At 33.9% G+C, this 17,406-nt stretch overlaps 1 protein-coding gene and 1 long non-coding RNA gene across 24 annotated transcripts in view; one reads left to right on the plus strand and one right to left on the minus strand.

Annotated features, from left to right (window-relative positions):
* The window catches only part of BAZ2B (bromodomain adjacent to zinc finger domain 2B), a 294,178-nt gene that overhangs the window by 180,858 nt on the left and 95,914 nt on the right, over positions 1–17,406 (plus strand). For 17 of the 23 annotated variants that reach the window (XM_077883356.1, XM_077883357.1, XM_077883359.1 and 14 more), the window contains 4 exons: positions 4,156–4,323; positions 5,263–5,456; positions 15,769–15,972; positions 16,262–16,657. In XM_077883356.1, coding sequence (XP_077739482.1) covers positions 4,156–4,323; positions 5,263–5,456; positions 15,769–15,972; positions 16,262–16,657 — 962 coding nt within the window. The remainder of the gene's footprint in view (positions 1–4,155; positions 4,324–5,262; positions 5,457–15,768; positions 15,973–16,261; positions 16,658–17,406) is intronic. The other 6 variants (XM_077883350.1, XM_077883368.1, XM_077883369.1 and 3 more) reach the window with 2 other exon arrangements.
* Positions 4,961–16,629, minus strand: LOC144304799 (uncharacterized). Its single transcript, XR_013371766.1, has 3 exons — positions 16,559–16,629; positions 16,350–16,463; positions 4,961–5,436 (listed from the first exon to the last, which is right to left on the minus strand). It is a non-coding gene; the product is annotated as an uncharacterized LOC144304799 (long non-coding RNA).

A 17,406-nucleotide genomic window follows, 5' to 3' on the forward strand; every position in this document is an offset into this window, starting at 1 on the left:
CATCTGCTACAAAAGTGAATAATTAGGCCAAGTTTTTCTCATGCTTATTATTGAAATATAACATGCAGGAAAGTGTACATACTGTGAGTGTGGAGCTTAATGGATTTTTCAGCTTTATTTGATTTTTAAAAAATTATTTAACTTATGGTGGAAAGTAAACTCCAGTTCTTATAATGAATATCTCTATACTTTTGAGTTTCACTTCTCTGCACTTTCTAAGGAAGTTGAATTTGGCTCTTAGATTTCTATATTTTTACATATTTGATCAGAACAACTTTAGATTTGCACTAAACAACTTTAGATTTGCATTGTCACTTATATGACAGCAAGACCAGAACTATCCCCAATTTACAGATTATGAGAATTTGAGAGCTCAGTAAGACACCATTCAAAGCTTAAATTGGACAAACATGCTATAATCTGTCTTGTTATATTATTTTGAAAGTCTAAACTTTCATGTGTTTCCAGTGATTGATTTTACTTTAATAAATTTTGTAAGCAATGTATGGTTTGGTGTTATATAAAATAGTTTAAGAATTAGAGCATAATTCTAGAGACAAATAGACCTGAGTTAAAATCTGGCTATGTGACATTTTAACTGTGTGACCATGAACAAGTAATCTGACCACTCTGCCTCAGTTTTCTCATCTGAAAAATGAGGATAGATAATGGTACCTGCCTCTTATGGTTCTTGTGAAGATTGAAGAAAATAAGCCAACTGATTGCAATGTTTAGTATACGTAACTAGTAATTATCATTATTATTTCCTCTTGCCCACTTTAATGGGTAACATATTATCAAGTGCTTCTTCAAAAGGAAATAAGTATCTCATTTTAACTATATACAGAATGGAAAGATGATTAGATGTATATTTCAAGTACTGTTTCTTGAGTCATATTATTCCTTTAATTCAGCTGTCTGGCATAGAGGAGCTGATGGGGAGGGGTAATGTGACTAGAGAGTTAAAGTCTTTTTTATTTTTTTATTTTTTGGAAAGTTAAAGTCTTAAACTAAGTCGTAACGTTTGTTTTAAAAATACTAATAGGAAAAAAAAATAAAATAAAAATAAAAATACTAATAGGAAATTATTTTGGCCAGTTTCTAGCATGGTCGCTTAGCAAGATAATCAATTCAATAGATATTTCCTGAAATATAGGATCTCTGAATAAAAGTCAAAATATATAGTAGTAATGTAGGTAGCTATTGGTGTCTTAAATTTTTTTTTATCATTTTGTTATAGTTTATTATATCATTGCTTTTGAGTGTTTCTAAACTGCAATGTAATTGCTATATTATTAAAATCAAGTACTATCTCTACTGAAATAATAGCTAACAGGTGTAAAGAGTTACTTATCTGGACTTCAATAATACTGATACTTCCACCGAATGAAAAGAAAGTTAATAACTTCTCTAAGCCTATCTGAATTATTCACTCATTCATTTATTGTACAAAGTTCTTTGAGGATCTACCATGTTCTGTGCACTGAGGAATACACTAACATAGTACATGTTGTTTACGGTTTTTAGAAGATGAATAAACAGACAATTATAATACAGTCTAGTGGTGAAAGTATGTCTGTATAAGCATACTTTTTTTTGCCAGAGACTACACCTAGACCTAGAAGATTCATTTGTTCAAGTTGTAGATTTGGCAAAATTTAAATTTAAATTCTCTATAACTGCCTTTATTCAAAAGGGTAATCTAAATGCCAAATTTTTGAAATAACCTAAAAAATAAATGAAGAAGGAAGAAAATATTAGAAATCCTAATTAAAAATAAGTTATTTTAAAATTTTATATACTTATTCTGCATTTCAGATGATCAAATCAATAGATAGAAAATTATGTTATGGACATTAGTATAATATTATTTCCATTTTATATTGAAATAGTATTTCACAGTAATTTCTTTTAAAATATTTATAGTTTTTGGTCATATTTTTATATTACTGTGAATTTCTGTGAAGCATCTGGCTCTATCAAGTATGAAAGATTTTAAAATGCTTCTATATCTTCTAGGCTCTCTATCATCTGAAATATCAGACTCTTTCAGTTGAATATTATTAATGTTGCCAATATGCTGTTACCTCCTTTGAATACATTCAGAAACTCATCATGTACTGGCTTATGTAATCCTTATTTTGTATATTTTGTTTTATCAACAAGTTAGTAAGTGACTAAATTTGTTTTTTGTTTTCTTAAACTTGGAAGATAAATAAGCTTGTCATTTAACAAAAATTACATTATCTCATGAAATATTAGACATTTGTAAAGTTTGTAGTCAGAAGCTCTACCATTTTCATATTTTTATTTGATTGATTTTATTTACTTCTTGTTGTTTAACCTGTGGTGTCAGTTTGTTTATAACATACACATTTTCCAACTTTTTTTTTTCCTAATCCCCATTGTGTACTTATTTATAGCGCTGTTCTAACATACAGTATTATGGTTATGTTTTTTTCTGAGGTTATATCTAAAATATTTGAATCTTATTATACTTTGATTACCTTAACTGATTTGTTGGTTGTTTATGAAGTATATACATTCAGCTGTAACACTTTAATTATAGACTCTATATTAAATAATATAAATATCTTTAGGAAACCTCAGTCCCTTTTTATTAGCTATTTGGAACCTAGGTTTCAAACCTATAAATAATAATAGATTCCAACTGTGCTGATACAAGCCCAAAATACACAGTTTTTCTTCCCACCTAAATACACTTCTTTCATCTAAACAGTGGATAAATGATTAATGCTTTTGTATAGTTATTCTTGGTTCAGTTCCCATCATTCAGGCACTGCTAAATATGCATTGGTGTCATTTCACTAGCAATGCCTTCCTGCAGTGCAGAAGAATAGCTTTTGCAGTTTTCTGCTAATACTGTTTTTAGACCTTTTAGAATAGCAGCTACCATGAACATTTCACTTTTTAAAGAAAACAGATTTTGCCATTAGATAATGAGGGTACACATTGCATTACATTCTATTTTTAATGAAGAGATATTCCTAGAAAAGATTTAAAGTTCATACAATACAATACACTGACAATATTGAATTTTTCCCATACTATATTATTGGGTTTCTTTTCTCTAATTTCCTTTTGGTGGTTACAATCAATGAAAAACATAGCATATCTCTTGGAAGATTAACCTGAAAGGTCATAACTGATTTGGTAATCTGGCCGGTTAGCCAAGTGGAAAAGATTATTTCTGAGATTTTTAAATGGGACAATAAAAGACTTTCTTTTGGATTATTTTCAAAACTCTTCTTTATCTTTACCCTTTTTGAAAAATGTATTCTATAAAATTTGGCTTTTTTCCTATTCTAAAAGTTTTAACTAAGTTTAACTGTTTGAACATCTAAATTGCATTTGATGATTTTCTACCACTGATTCATTTTACATTGATAAAACTGTCATTGTTATCTGTAATTTATGAGAGAAATAGAAACAAAATCCAAGCTTTCTTTATTAACTATATGGTGAGGAATTTTATAAACCTTTTATATTTTAATATGACTTATTTTGGAAATCTTTGAATATTTTTCATTTCTTAGACAAAATAACCTAACACTTTTGCTATCTTTATTTTTGTTTGAGAATAGAATATCTTCCTTTATAAATGTTCTTGAAGTATACTGATTTACAGCAGCAGTCTTTGTATTATTATTTATGATTTATCAGACCCAGATTTAAATTGAGGAAATTCTTGACATAGGTTGTAGATGGTACTTTAAGAATTTAAAGTATTTAATATGTTTAAAATATATTAGTATATTCTTAAATATTGTTTCTATACTAATTTAGAAAAATTATGGTATAAGTTATCAAAAAGTCCAGCAGTTCTTTAATATTCCAATTTTTCCATTTTATTTTTAAGACCATAGACTACCTTTTTTTTTTCATAAACTTAGTCTCAAGGAAGCTGCCAAGTGAAGATCCTTGAATACTAACTTAATGAGGAGAGTAATGAGTGTATAACATCTAATCAGCTGTCTTACAGTTAGATGATCAGACTGTGTATAATTCAGCAATTTTGTTTCAAGATGAAATTTAATATTTTTTTCCAGGAATAAAATATAAAAAGCATTGTTACATTAACTAGAAAATTAATTCAAGTATTTTTTGCTTCTTTGTTTGGTGTTTGGTTTTGAGGTGCAGAATGGTGGCGAACAACAGATGTTCATACTCGTACAGGGGCAACCTTCTTTCCACCGTTACTGGGAATTCCACCACTGTTTGCTCCTCCGGCCCAGAATCATGATTCTTCTTCATTCCATTCAAGGACTTCAGGAAAAAGTAATAGAAATGGTCCTGAAAAAGGTATTCCTGTTAACTTAAGTAATGTTTTATAAATTTTCCATTCCAATACCTCTTTTCAGTAGAGTTTAGGTTTGATAACATTTCTATAACAGTGTACTAGACACTTTCCCACAATGCCTTGCTTACTCCTTACAATAACTGGGAAATTGGGAGTATCCTCATTTCACATCCAAGGGTAAATAAGTGATTCGAGGACTGCTTACATGTCATTGTGGCATAGGCAGGATTTGAACCTAGACCTTTTAACTCCTAGTGCTACTGCTTTTTCCTATCTCATTACCTCCTTTGTGTAACCCAGTATAAGATTTACTTTTTCTGTAATTAAGCATTAAATTTGTCAAAATGAATATCCAACTGCTCCTTTTTAAAAAAAGTGATCATTAATATTTCTGCAGTTGATAACTGTTGTTAGAATAGCATTTACAAATTCTAATAGCATTTTGGATGGTTTATTTTTATCTTTTTTCATTTGGGTAAGAGTTTTTGGTGAGTTTGCTCTGAAAAGGGAAATGTCTGCATTTAATTATATTTCTAAACATTTGTTTAATTGAAGTTAAATTCAGATAAATATCAAATTACCTTTTTAAAGTGAACAATCAGTGGCATTTAATGCATTCATGGTGTTGAACACCCACCATCTGTGTAGTTTCAAAACATCTCATCACTCTAAAAGAAAACTCCATACCCCTTAAGCAGTTTTTCTCCATTCTTCTTTTCCTCATTCTCTGGCAATCACTAGCTTGTGCACCATCCCTACAGATTTACTGTGACTATTTCATATATATGGAATCATACAGTATGTGACTTCTTGTCTGACTTTTTTTCACTTAGTGTGATATTTCAGAGAGTCCTTCATGTTATAGCATACATCATTACTTCATTCCTTTTTATGACTGAAGAATATTCTCTTGGATAAACATGTTTGTTTTTATTTTCAAGGTGTAAATGGGTCAATAAATGGAAACAGTACATCATCTGTATCTGGTATCAACACACCTGTATTATCCACTACTGCTTCAAGTTCTGTGGGACAAACTAAAAGTATAAGCTCAGGCGGAGGAAATCGAAAATGTAATCAGGAACAAAACAAAAATCAGCCTTTGGATGCTCGAGCTGACAAAATAAAAGATAAGGTGAGTTATTCCTTCAAGGACAAATATATAGCACATCTTTAAGCATTCTAAATTTCAAACCACATGAATCTATGGAATAACTTCTTAGGAATTACCAACTCCTACTTTACAGATGTTTATTTTTATGGTTTGATACTAGTGTTATGGCTCAAAAATTCTAACTATCAGCACCAGTATAAATAATACAAATAGTAGTAATAGCTAAGATTTATGGAGAACTTAACACATAACAGCTCTTCTCTAATTGTTTTGCATATAATACCTATTTTAATCTTCTGTATACCCATAATTAGCTAGGTATTGTTATTACAAATGGAGAAACAGAGCCTCAAAATAGTTGGCCAGTAAGTGGCCAGGATTTGAAGTCAAGTGGGCTGACCTCAGAGCCTATATTTTTAGGAAAACAAAAATAAGAAAACATTTTATTATGGGAAACTTCAAATATAGAGAATAGACAGCATAGTGTAATAATTCTGTATACCCATTATTCATTTTCAAATATATCACCTCATGGCCCGTGTTATTTCATTATATCCCCAACTGTGCAGGTTATCAGTTTATGCCTCTCCACTCTAAATTCACCCTTTTCTCCTTTCCTAGTTGGCACAGTGTTAGACCTTGTCAGCAGAGGGTCTTGGAGAAACTCTGGAAGTGGACAGGGCTTCTGTTTCTGGTTCCAGTGTTTTCTTCTTGCCTTATGCCATGGCTGTCCGTGGGTAGCTTTCTCACCAGCTGGCAGCTTCTCTGTGGGCTCTGTTTAGGAGAACTAGTAGTACACACTGTCTAGGGAGTCTCATGGGCATCCCAGCAGGCATCTTAGTAGTAAGTGTTTCTGGGACGCCAGTGGGTGACTTTCTAGCTAATTTTACTGGCACCCCAGCAAGAAGGTTTCCAGCAACTTTTCCTGGCACTCCAGCAGGCATGTTTCCTGTTTGCCAAACTTGAAAGTGGCAACAGCCACTTTCTCTTCAACAAAGTTTGAAGTTCAGCCTTGGGTGAATGAGGTTGGTAGATAGAGGCCCTCTTCCAAGTTTACCTTTATTTTAATACTCTTCCTCCACTCTACAGGAAGTGGCTACTCTCTACATCTGCTATTACAATATTCTTTAGAGTTCTCTTTATCTTTCTTAGTAGTTCATATTCTGCTACTAGTTAATACTTCTATATGATAAAATTCCCCTGTTCAAGTTTTTGCTGTGGTTGCTGCCTTCTGACTAGACCTTGTCTGCCACAGAAAAGATATTATCAGGAGTAGGGTGGATATGCAGATTGCATAATGATAAATTCACTCTAATATTCTGGTTACCCTGAGCCTTTAGATTTCCTCTTCCACATCATGCCAGGGAAGCTGTGACATTTCCACTTTATTAAATGTAGGCTACGACTGAGTCCAGATTTCTTGCATCCAAGCAAGTAACCTGAGATACGTCCAGGTACACGAACTAACACATTATATCCAGAATTTCTAGTAAGTGCACCCATATTAGTGAATTTGGTCTGCTCTCATTTGTAATTTCTTCTTGAGCTGAGTGGTCTTGATTTATTTTGAAATAAAGTCTTAGCATCAACTGCAAACATTTTGGAAACAAAGATAATAACTAGGGGAGTGTCTTCTCATCTCTAAATTCTATAAAAACCGTGTTGAAGCCCTGGTGTTCTGGGGAAATAGAGTCAGCAGTTTGTGATGGTGCACATATCACTTTCTTCACCATCTCAGCTATAATACCAAGGGGACTTTTGACAACACAGCAAGAAGAGCAAGATATGGATGGCCACTGACTGTAAATAGCAGTGATCCAACCTTACATCATCAGATTTCAACAAGCCTCCCGGGTTCTGATTTCAATCTTGAAGAACTATTTTATCAAATTTTCTTTTGCCCTTTTTCAAGACAGCATCAAGCCCCTTAGGTTTTCCAGGATCAACTGAACAAATCAAGATTTCTTTCTTTTTGCCCAGAGTATTTCACAAAAACACTTCCTCTAGATCTTTCAGTTCCTTTTTCAACAGAAGATAAATGTTTTCCATGACACTGTAAGACATATGAAAGTCTAGGAAAAGGTCATGTAGTGAAGCCAAGAAGCTTAATGGTATCCATCACAAAAACTCAACAGGACTGTGCTTGGGCCCAAACAAACATTTTCTTTCCTTTTCAATCCACCCCACTGAGCACTTCAAATCACTCATTGAGCAAACGTGATGAAAGACTCTTGGTTGTTTCCAGGGCTCCAGGGTGGCTCAGTTTGCTAGGTGTTCAACTCTTGATTCCTGCTCAGGTCATGATCTCAGGGTCATGAGATTGAGCCCCATGTCATGCTCAATGCTCAGTGGCGAGTCTGCTTGAGATTCTCTCTCCCTCTGCCCCTCCCCCCACTCATTTGTGTACTCCCTCCCTGTCTCAAATAAATAAATCTTAAAAAAAAAAAAAAGCTTCTTTGTTGTTTCCTTCCAGGGACACAGGTCCAGGGTCATATTCTCCACCTGTTGTTCTTTAACTGTCCTTATTCTTCTTCCTTATGATTTATTTCACTGGCATTCCCATTAGTATGAGCTCTACAAGGCTATGTCAGCACTGCTTCCGGCTTCCCCACAGCCAGACACTGACTAAAACACTACCCATTCCTTATTCCCATAGTAATTTTTGTTAACTTTTATAAAATTAGTATTTTTAACTGGAAAATATATAGTAAATCTCTTTTCACTTTATTTTTTTTTTAAGAAGTGCTTTTGAGGCCTCTGGGTGGCTCAGTTGATTTAAGCATCTCCCTTCAGCTCGGCTCATGATTCCAGGGACCTCAGCAGGGAGCCTGTTCCTCCCTCCTCCCCTCCCCCCTGCCCTTGTATTCTCTGTCTCTCACTCTGCTCTCTCTCTTTCAAATATATAAATAAAACCTTTAAAAAAAAAAGGAGTGTTCTTTTTCTCTTTTATTCAAGTATATTGAACATACAGTGTTATATTAGTTTCAGATGTACAATGTAACAGTTCAGCAATTCAGTACATTACTCAGTGCTCATCAGGATGAAGGTACTCTTGATCCCCTTTATCTATTTCACCTGTTCCCCACTCACCTACCCTGTGGCAGCCACCAGTTTGTTCTCTGTATTTAAGAGCCAGTTTTCTTATTGTTCATTTGTTTTGTTTCTCAAATTCTACATATGATTGAAATCATATGGTATTTGTCTGTCTCTGACTAATTTCACTTAGTGTGATACCCTCTAGTCCACTCATGTTGTTGCAAGTGGCAAAATCTCTTTTTTATGTCACATCTTCTTTATCCATTCATCTATTGTTGAGCACATGAGTTGCTTCCATATCTTGGTTATTATAAATAATGTTGCAGTAAACAGAAGGTGTATATACCTCGTTGAATTCATGTTTTCATTTTCTTTGGATAAATGCCCACTAGTACAATTATTGAATCATATGGTAATTCTATTTTAATTTTTTGAGGAATCTTCATACTTTTTTCCAGAGTAGCTGTACCAATTTGTATTCCCACCAATAGTGCATAAGGGTTTTTTTCTACATAGCCTTGTTAGCACATGTTATTTCTTTTGTTTTTGGTTTTGACCATTTTAACCAATGTATGGTGATAATTCATTGTGGATTTGATTTTCATTTCCCTGATGATGAATGATGTTGAGTATCTCTTCATGTGACTATCGGCCATCTGTAGGTCTTCCTTGGAAAAATGTCTACTCAGGTCTTCTACTCATTTTTTAATCAAATTATTTTTAGTATTGAGTTGTATAAGTTCTTTAAATATTTTGGATATTAACCCTTTATTGGATATACCATTAGCAAATATCTTCTCCCATTTAGCAGGTTGGTTTTTTTGTTTTGTGGATAGTTTCTTTAACAGTGCAAAAGCTTTTTATTCTGGTAATGTCCTAATAGTTTAATTTTGCTTGTGTTTCCCTTGCCTGAGGAGACATAGCTAGAAAAGTGTTTCTATGGCTGATGTCAAAGAAATTACTGGCTATTTTTCCTTGTAGGAATTTTAAGCTTTCAGATCTCATATTTAGGTCTTTAATTTATCCTGAGTTATTTTTGTGCATGGTGTACATTCTTCTGCATGTAGATGTCCTGTTTTCCCAGTACCATTTGTTGAGGAGACTTTTCCTCATTGTCTTTTCTTGCCTTCTTTGCTTTAGAGCAATTGACCCTAGAAGTGTGAGTTTATTATTCTTTTCTCTTGATCTTTGCGTCTATTTTTATGCCAGTACCACACTATTTTGATTACTACAGCTTTGTAGTATATCTTGAAATCTGGGATTATGACACCTCCAGCTTTGTTCTTTCTCAGGATTGGGTTTGACTCTTCAGAATCTCTTGTGGTTCCATAGAAATTTTAGTATTATTTGTTCTAGTTCTATCAAAAAATATTGATATTTTGATAGAGATTGAACTACATTTGTAGATTGCTTTGGGTAGTATGGACATTTTAATAGTATCAGTTCTTTGAATACATGAGCATGGAATATCTTTCCATTTGTGTCATCTTCAATTTCTTTCATTAGTGTTTTGTACATGTCTTTTACCTCCTTAAGAGCTATTCCTAGGTTATTATTATTATTGGTGCAATTGTAAATGGTATTGTTTTCTTAATTTCTCTTTCTGCTACTTCATTATTGATATATAGAAATGCAACAGATTTCTGTAAATTAGTTTTATATCCTGCAACTTTGCTGAATTCATTAATTCTAGTAGTTTTTTGGTGGAGTCCTTTGGGTTTTCTATATATAGTATCATGTCATCTGAAAATAATCAAAGTTTTACTTCTTCCTTACCAATTTGGATGCCTTTTAAGTATTTTTTCTTGTGTAATTATTGTGGCTAGGACTTCCAGTATGATGTTAAATGAAAGTGGTGAGAGTAGACATCCTTGTCTTGTTCTTAATCTTAGAGGAAAAGCTCTCACTTTCTCACCATTTAGTATGATGTTAGCTGTAGTTTTTCATATATGGCCTTTAATACATTGATATATGTTCCCTATAAACCTACTTTGTTGAGGGTTTTTATCATGAATGGATGTTGTACTTTGTCAAATGCTTTTATGAATCTACTGAGATAATCATATGTTTTTTATCCTTTCTCTTATTAATGTGATATATCACATTGATTGATTTCTAGGTTGTCCAGTTTGTTGGTATATAATTTTTCATTCTATTCTCTTATAATCCTTTGTATGTCTATGGTGCCAGTTGTTATTTCTCATTCTTCATTTCTGATTTTATTTGTTTGAGTCCTCTCATTTTCTTGATGAGTTTGGCTCAAAGTTTTAGCAATTTTATTTATCTTTTCAAAGAACCAGCTCCTGGTTTCATTGATCTATTATTCTTTTAGTTGCTCTACTCTTTATTATTTTTATTCTTTTACTGGCTTTGAGCTTCGTTGGTTCTTCTTTTTCTAGTTCCTTTTGGTGTAAGGTTAAGTTGTTTATTTGAGATTTTTCTTCTTTCTTTAGGTATACCTGTATTGCTATAAACATTCCACTTGAATAGCTTTTGCTACATCTCAAAGATTTGAGATTGTTGTATTTTCATTTATCTCTATGTATTCTTTCATTTCCTCTGTGATTTCTTAGTTGATCCATTCATTGTTTAATGATGCATTATTTAGTTTCCATGTAATTGTGTGCTTTCTCATTTTTTTCTTGTCTTTGATTTCTAGTTCCATACTGTTGTGGTTGGAAAAGATGCATGATATAATTTCAGTCTTTCTGAATTTATTGAGACTTATTCTGTGGCCTAATGTGATCTATTCTGGAGAATGTTCCATGTATACTTGAAAGAATGTGTATTCCATTGTTTGGGGATGAATGTACCTCTTAGAAGTGGTGCTAAAATCTAGTAAGATCTGAAATCCCCAGTGCCTCTACAATGTACAATGCATTGATTGAGCAAGACTTAGAGCATGCATATGAAATAGACCCTGTTCTTAGTTATGATAAGGAGTCTACATTGACATTTCTGAACAAAAATCAGTGGTATTAAAGCAAAAATATTTCATGAAGCAGGTACTAAAAAACTTACATAGGCACCTCTTTAATGATGTGAAGAGATGGATTCTATACACACATATGTTGAAATTACACTAGAGAGAGACTGCCTATCAAAGTAAGGGATATTAGAAATTAAAATTTCAGAAAAAAGAGCACCTTTGTTTTTTTTTTGTTTTTTTTTTTGTTTTTTTTTCTGGAAAAAGAGCACCTTTGAATAATACATTGTTTGGCATGAATTTGTAGTCATAGGTTGTCAAGTAAAATGGAGATGAAGGACAATTGGAACTAAGGAAGAAAATCTTATACTTTTCTTTTTTACCCAGTATTTTTCAGTTTTAAAAGCTTTTTATTTTTATTATTTTATTTTTTAAAAGATTCACTTATTTATTTTAGAGAGAGACAGAGAGCATGCAAGTGGAGGGAAGAGCAGAGAGAGAGAGAATCTCAAGCAGACTCCCTACTGAGCATGGAGCCTGACGGGGGGCTTGATCCCACGACCCACGAGATCACAACCTGAGCTGAAATCACAAGTCAGATGCTTAACTGACCAAGCTACCCAAGCATCCCCTAAGAGCTTTTTATTTTTTTTTTATTTTTTTTTTTAAATTTTTATTTATTTATGATAGTCACAGAGAGAGAGAGAGAGAGAGAGAGAGAGGCAGAGACATAGGCAGAAGGAGAAGCAGGCTCCATGCACCGGGAGCCCGACGTGGGATTCGATCCCGGGTCTCCAGGATCGCGCCCTGGGCCAAAGGCAGGCGCCAAACCGCTGCGCCACCCAGGGATCCCCCCCTAAGAGCTTTTTAAACATTGCTTAGGTAACCCTTTTCACGTGCAGTTTGAAAAAATGTTCTTCAGCTAATTTTGATAATCCCTCCTGGGTATTGCTATCTTAGTAGTAGGCATTGAAAATAATAGATTAAGTCTAATTCCCTTTTATACAATGCATGTATATTTAGAATAAATGTAGATATTTTAAATTAAACAATATACATTACAGACTAAAATACACATATAGCCTGTTGAGAAAAGAAAATAAAACCGTTCAAGTTGAGTAAGTTCCACTCCTGCAGTTATAAACCAGTAACAAGTTACTGTTACCACAACAGCCAAACAATCTTTTAAAAACATAAGTGAGTTTTTATGGTTTTAAAATATCCTATGTTATCATTCCCTCCCATAGTTTCCTAACCCACTCAGCCTACAAGACCCTGTATGATCTGACCTCTGCTAGTCCATCCAGCCTTATTTCCTGTGTGTGTGTCTCCCTCTCTCTCTGGTTCCGTGTGCTGTAGCTGATTTAGCTGACCTATCCATTTTTTGAACATGCCAAACTTATTTCACTGCTTTTGCCTTTGGTCTGTCTTTAGTCTGGAAGGCTCTACTGGTTTATCTCATATGAGTGTCTTTCAGTCTCCATTTAAGTCTCAGCTCAGAAAGATCGTACCTAATAAGTGCATCTAAATCTTCACCCCCAGCACACACTGTCTGTCCAACTATCCTGTTTTAGTCAGAGTATGTATCTAAAAACACTTATTTATATTGTTTGTTGATTCTCTTCTCCTTGTTACCACTAGGGCAGAGTTGCTGTCATTCCTTTGTATCCTGAGAGGCGAGTGACTGACTGTGCCTGGTACATAATAGCCTTGACTTTGTATTTATTTTGTTATTGAAAGAAATAAGTGTACAGTGAGATGAAAGTTCAAGGAGAGGGTTCTGAAAAGCTTTCCCAGATTGGAATGGGGTTGGGGGGGTGGTGATAACCTAAGAAGAGACAGGAAAGAGACCTACTACTGAGTTGAGTATGAATACAAAGAACTACACACATACATACAGCTAATAGAGACTAAGGAGACAAAATTCGTAATACTGAATCTGATTTTTTTTGTTTTTCTATAATTAATACCTGGACGTATCTATTCACTTCTACTTTTTTCTAAAATGGGGACTAAATTTATTAACTTAATAAAGCCAAAGACTCTGTAAACTGTCAGTGTATGGTCTGCGAAGACTATCTGCACCAGAATCACATTTAGTTCTTGTTAATGTAGATCCCTGTGTCCTATTTTGAATTGAAACTCAGGAATCTGCTGGTTGTGGCAAGTTTAGCAAGTAAATATTTTACACTCTGAAACTTTAGAATCCACACTTCCAGACCTACTCTTGAGGCATGTAGACTCCATTTCTCATGCCACCCTTAAATTAAAAACTGCACAAATTACTTGGGCATTAAAATAGGGGTTTATTTTTCTCTGGTAAATTACTATATCTCCTTTAGGTTTTTCCTTTCTTAGTCTCTATTAAAACCCAAAGTGGTAACTTCTACTTAGATAATTTTATGATTTTCATAATCTTGCGATACATGCTTAGAAACTCACAATAGATTTTGGTTACAATGAAGGAGCTTTTTCTCTGCCAAATAAATGGTAGGCTTAGTGTTATTATATTACTGTTGTTTCCCTTTAATCTCTACTTTGGTCTGTTTCATCCTGTGATACCCACACTATTCCAAGTCAGTTTCTCATCACTCTTCTTTACTGTGAGGGAGACATAATTCCAGAAATGATGATTACTGTTAGTTGACTTACTGAAGCATGTGTCTCTGGAGGAGGCATTACGTTTGCTAGTTTGGAACAGTTAACACAGGGTACCATTGTAAGGAGAGTATAACAACAGGAATGACTGTCTTCACTCATATGCATTTTATTTCATTTAAATCAAATTTCAGAAAGCACAAAGGAAAGAGTACTAATTTGCAATCTAGAACTCTCACTTCAACTTGGCTTCTTTTTGTAGAAGTGTATTATTGTCTTTCATGCCCCAAACTCATACAGACAGGCTGTATTTCTATTAAGACCATAATTTTGGGGGCACCTGGTGTCTCAGTGGTTGAGCATCTGCCTTTGGCTCAGGTCGTGATCCCTGGGTCCTGGAATTGAGTCCTGCATCAGGCTCCCTACAGGGAGCCTGTTTCTCCCTCTGCCTATGTCTCTGCCTCTCTCTCTGTGTCTCTTATTAATAAATAAATAAAATCTCTTTTTTTAAAAAGGCCATGACTTTTGTAATTCATTGCTTTTGTAGTTTATTGCTGCTATTTTGTTCTTTATCTATCAACAAATCCTATTGAAATGTTCTTATGTAATTTTGGATTGTATTCAATCTTATTGCTTTATCATGTCAGTATTTCTCCTTTTCAGTTTTCCTATTGGCAGAGTTTTAACTTTCCCATTGTTTATATAGCTGTTTAGTCATAAATCCTCTCATAATTTTTCCTTCTTTTTATCCACTACTGTTGTCTGTTCTGGAGTTTGTTTGTTTGTTTGTTTTTTAAGATTTATTTATTTGAGTGGGGAGGGGAAGAGGGAGAAAGAACCTCAAGCAGACTTCCCACTGAGTGCGGAGCCCCACTCGAGGCTCAATCTCGTGACCTTGAGATCGTGACATGAGCTGAAATCAAGAGTCTGAGCCTTAACCAACTGAGCCACCCAGGCACCCCTATTACTGTCTGTTCTTTAAACACAAAACTTGTTTTTTAATGTGATGTAATATCACTTTGTACCAATTTTAGATTTTCTTTTTCCTATATAGCCTTAAATGCTCCAGAAATTAATATCTCTCTTTATTATATTATCTGTCTTTTCTGGAGTGAAATATAAAAAATTAAATTCCTTGCTAAATCAGCCCCTAAGTCTTTTGCTACTTATTTTCTCTTCTCTCTGGTACTTGTGTTAGTTTTTTTTTTTTTTTCCAGTACTTGTTACATATGGAATTACTTGCTTCATATTAGTCATTTGACTACTCTACCAACACTAGAGTTTAAGTCCCTTGAAGGCAAGGACTCTGTCTTAGATACCATTGTTGTCAACACCTAGAAAGGTGTGTTTGGCATGTTATATGTAAATATTTGGTTAAAATAAGAAAGAAGACTAAAGCTAAATATTGAACTTCAATGTCTGTATCCCTTATCATAATTGGAATTGTTTTGTAAATTGCTCTTTTTAATCTGTCATATATTTTGAAGCATGGCAATCATGAAAAGATCATATGAAAAGATATATACTATATCAGTGTTTCTAATGTTCTGTACATGACAAAGCCTGTACTTTTTATTGGAGAATTCCTTTCAGATAAGTTAATTGGATCTGTTTGTTGAATAATTGCCCTTACAACATATGCCTTTTCTTCCCTTTTTTCTAAAATGACATATTTAGATGGAAATATCACTTGAATATTAAAAGAGCATACCTCTTACTGAAGTTTGAATTTTCCCAAAAATAAAGTCTTGCTAAAAACTTGTCTTTACCCAGAAACCAAGGAAGAAAGCTATGGAAAGTTCTAGCAACAGTGATAGTGATTCGGGTACATCATCAGACACCTCAAGTGAAGGCATTAGTAGTAGTGATTCAGATGATCTAGAGGAAGATGAAGAAGAAGAAGATCAAAGTATTGAAGAAAGTGAAGATGATGATTCTGATTCAGAGAGTGAAGCACAACATAAAAGTAACAACCAGGTATAAGTAGTTTCATTGGCAGTATCCACACATTCTTCCTACTTAGGAATTAACTGGTTTATCTTGACTCTCAAAATCTATAAAGTTTAAAGGTAATCATATCTTTAGATCTTAACATTTGCACAAGAAAGGAGATGGAGAAACATTTTTAAAGGGACATTTGGTATATTTTTAGTGAGCTTTATGTAACTGTCATTAGCACTTTTTAAAGTACCCTTTTCTCTCCAACTGCTTGACGTTCTTTGTTTTAATAGATATTAAGAAGTCACCTTGTTATTTTTCTCTACAGGTGCTATTACATGGTATGTCAGACCCAAAAGCAGATGGACAGAAAGCAACTGAAAAAGCCCAGGAAAAAAGAATACACCAGCCATTACCTCTTGTGTCTGAATCCCAGACTCACTCATCATTCCAGTCCCAGCAGAAGCAGCCTCAGGTTTTGTCACAGCAGCTTCCATTTATTTTCCAAAGCTCTCAGGCAAAGGAGGAATCTGTGAACAAACATACAAGTGTAATACAGTCTACGGGATTGGTGTCCAATGTGAAACCTTTATCTTTGGTAAATCAAGCCAAAAAGGAAACTTACATGAAACTCATAGTTCCTTCTCCTGATGTACTTAAAGCAGGGAATAAAAATACCTCTGAAGAATCTAGTCCTTTGACCAGTGAAATGCGATCCAAACGGGTAAGTTAAAAATTATTTAGGGTCAGCCCAGGTGGCTCAGCGGTTTAGCGCCGCCTTCGGCCCAGAGCCTGATCCTGGAGACCTGGGATCGAGTCCCACATCAAGCTCCTTGCACGGAGCCTGCTTCTCCTTCTGCCTGTGTCTCTGCCTCTCTCTCTCTCTCTCTCTCTCTCTGATGAATAAATAAATAAAATCTTTAAAAAAATTATTTATAGAAGAATTTTATTAGAAAAAGAGCTTTTATATAGTCTTAAAATACACAAGTTTAAATTAAATTCTGCTCTTATTTTCATACCTTATTAGTTACCAAGAATAGAATATACACATCAGAAAACTAGATTTCTCTGATTTTTATATTTACATATACATCTGCTTAATATATTCTTGGCAACACGATCATGTCATTTTTTTCCTGAAGTATAATGCTTTAGCAGTAAGGGGAGAAATACATTTGAATAAGATATACTCCACAATTACTTTTGTTTAAGATCAATGTCCTTTTTCCCCCTGATATCAATATATTCTTTTTTAAAGAAATAAAAGAGTAATTTACCTCTGTAGTCATATAATATAACAATTACAAGCATAAAAATCCTGCATGAAGAATCATTTTCCTTTGCTATTTTTATTATTTTTTAAGAATTTTTTCAAAGATTTACTTATTTATTTTAGGAGAGGAAGTGCACATGCTTGAATGTGGTGGGGGAGAGGCAGAGGCGAATCTCAGACTCCCCGATTGGAGCCTGACT

Source organism: Canis aureus, chromosome 34 (assembly GCF_053574225.1).
Source record: "Canis aureus isolate CA01 chromosome 34, VMU_Caureus_v.1.0, whole genome shotgun sequence".
Classification (NCBI taxonomy): domain Eukaryota; kingdom Metazoa; phylum Chordata; class Mammalia; order Carnivora; family Canidae; genus Canis; species Canis aureus.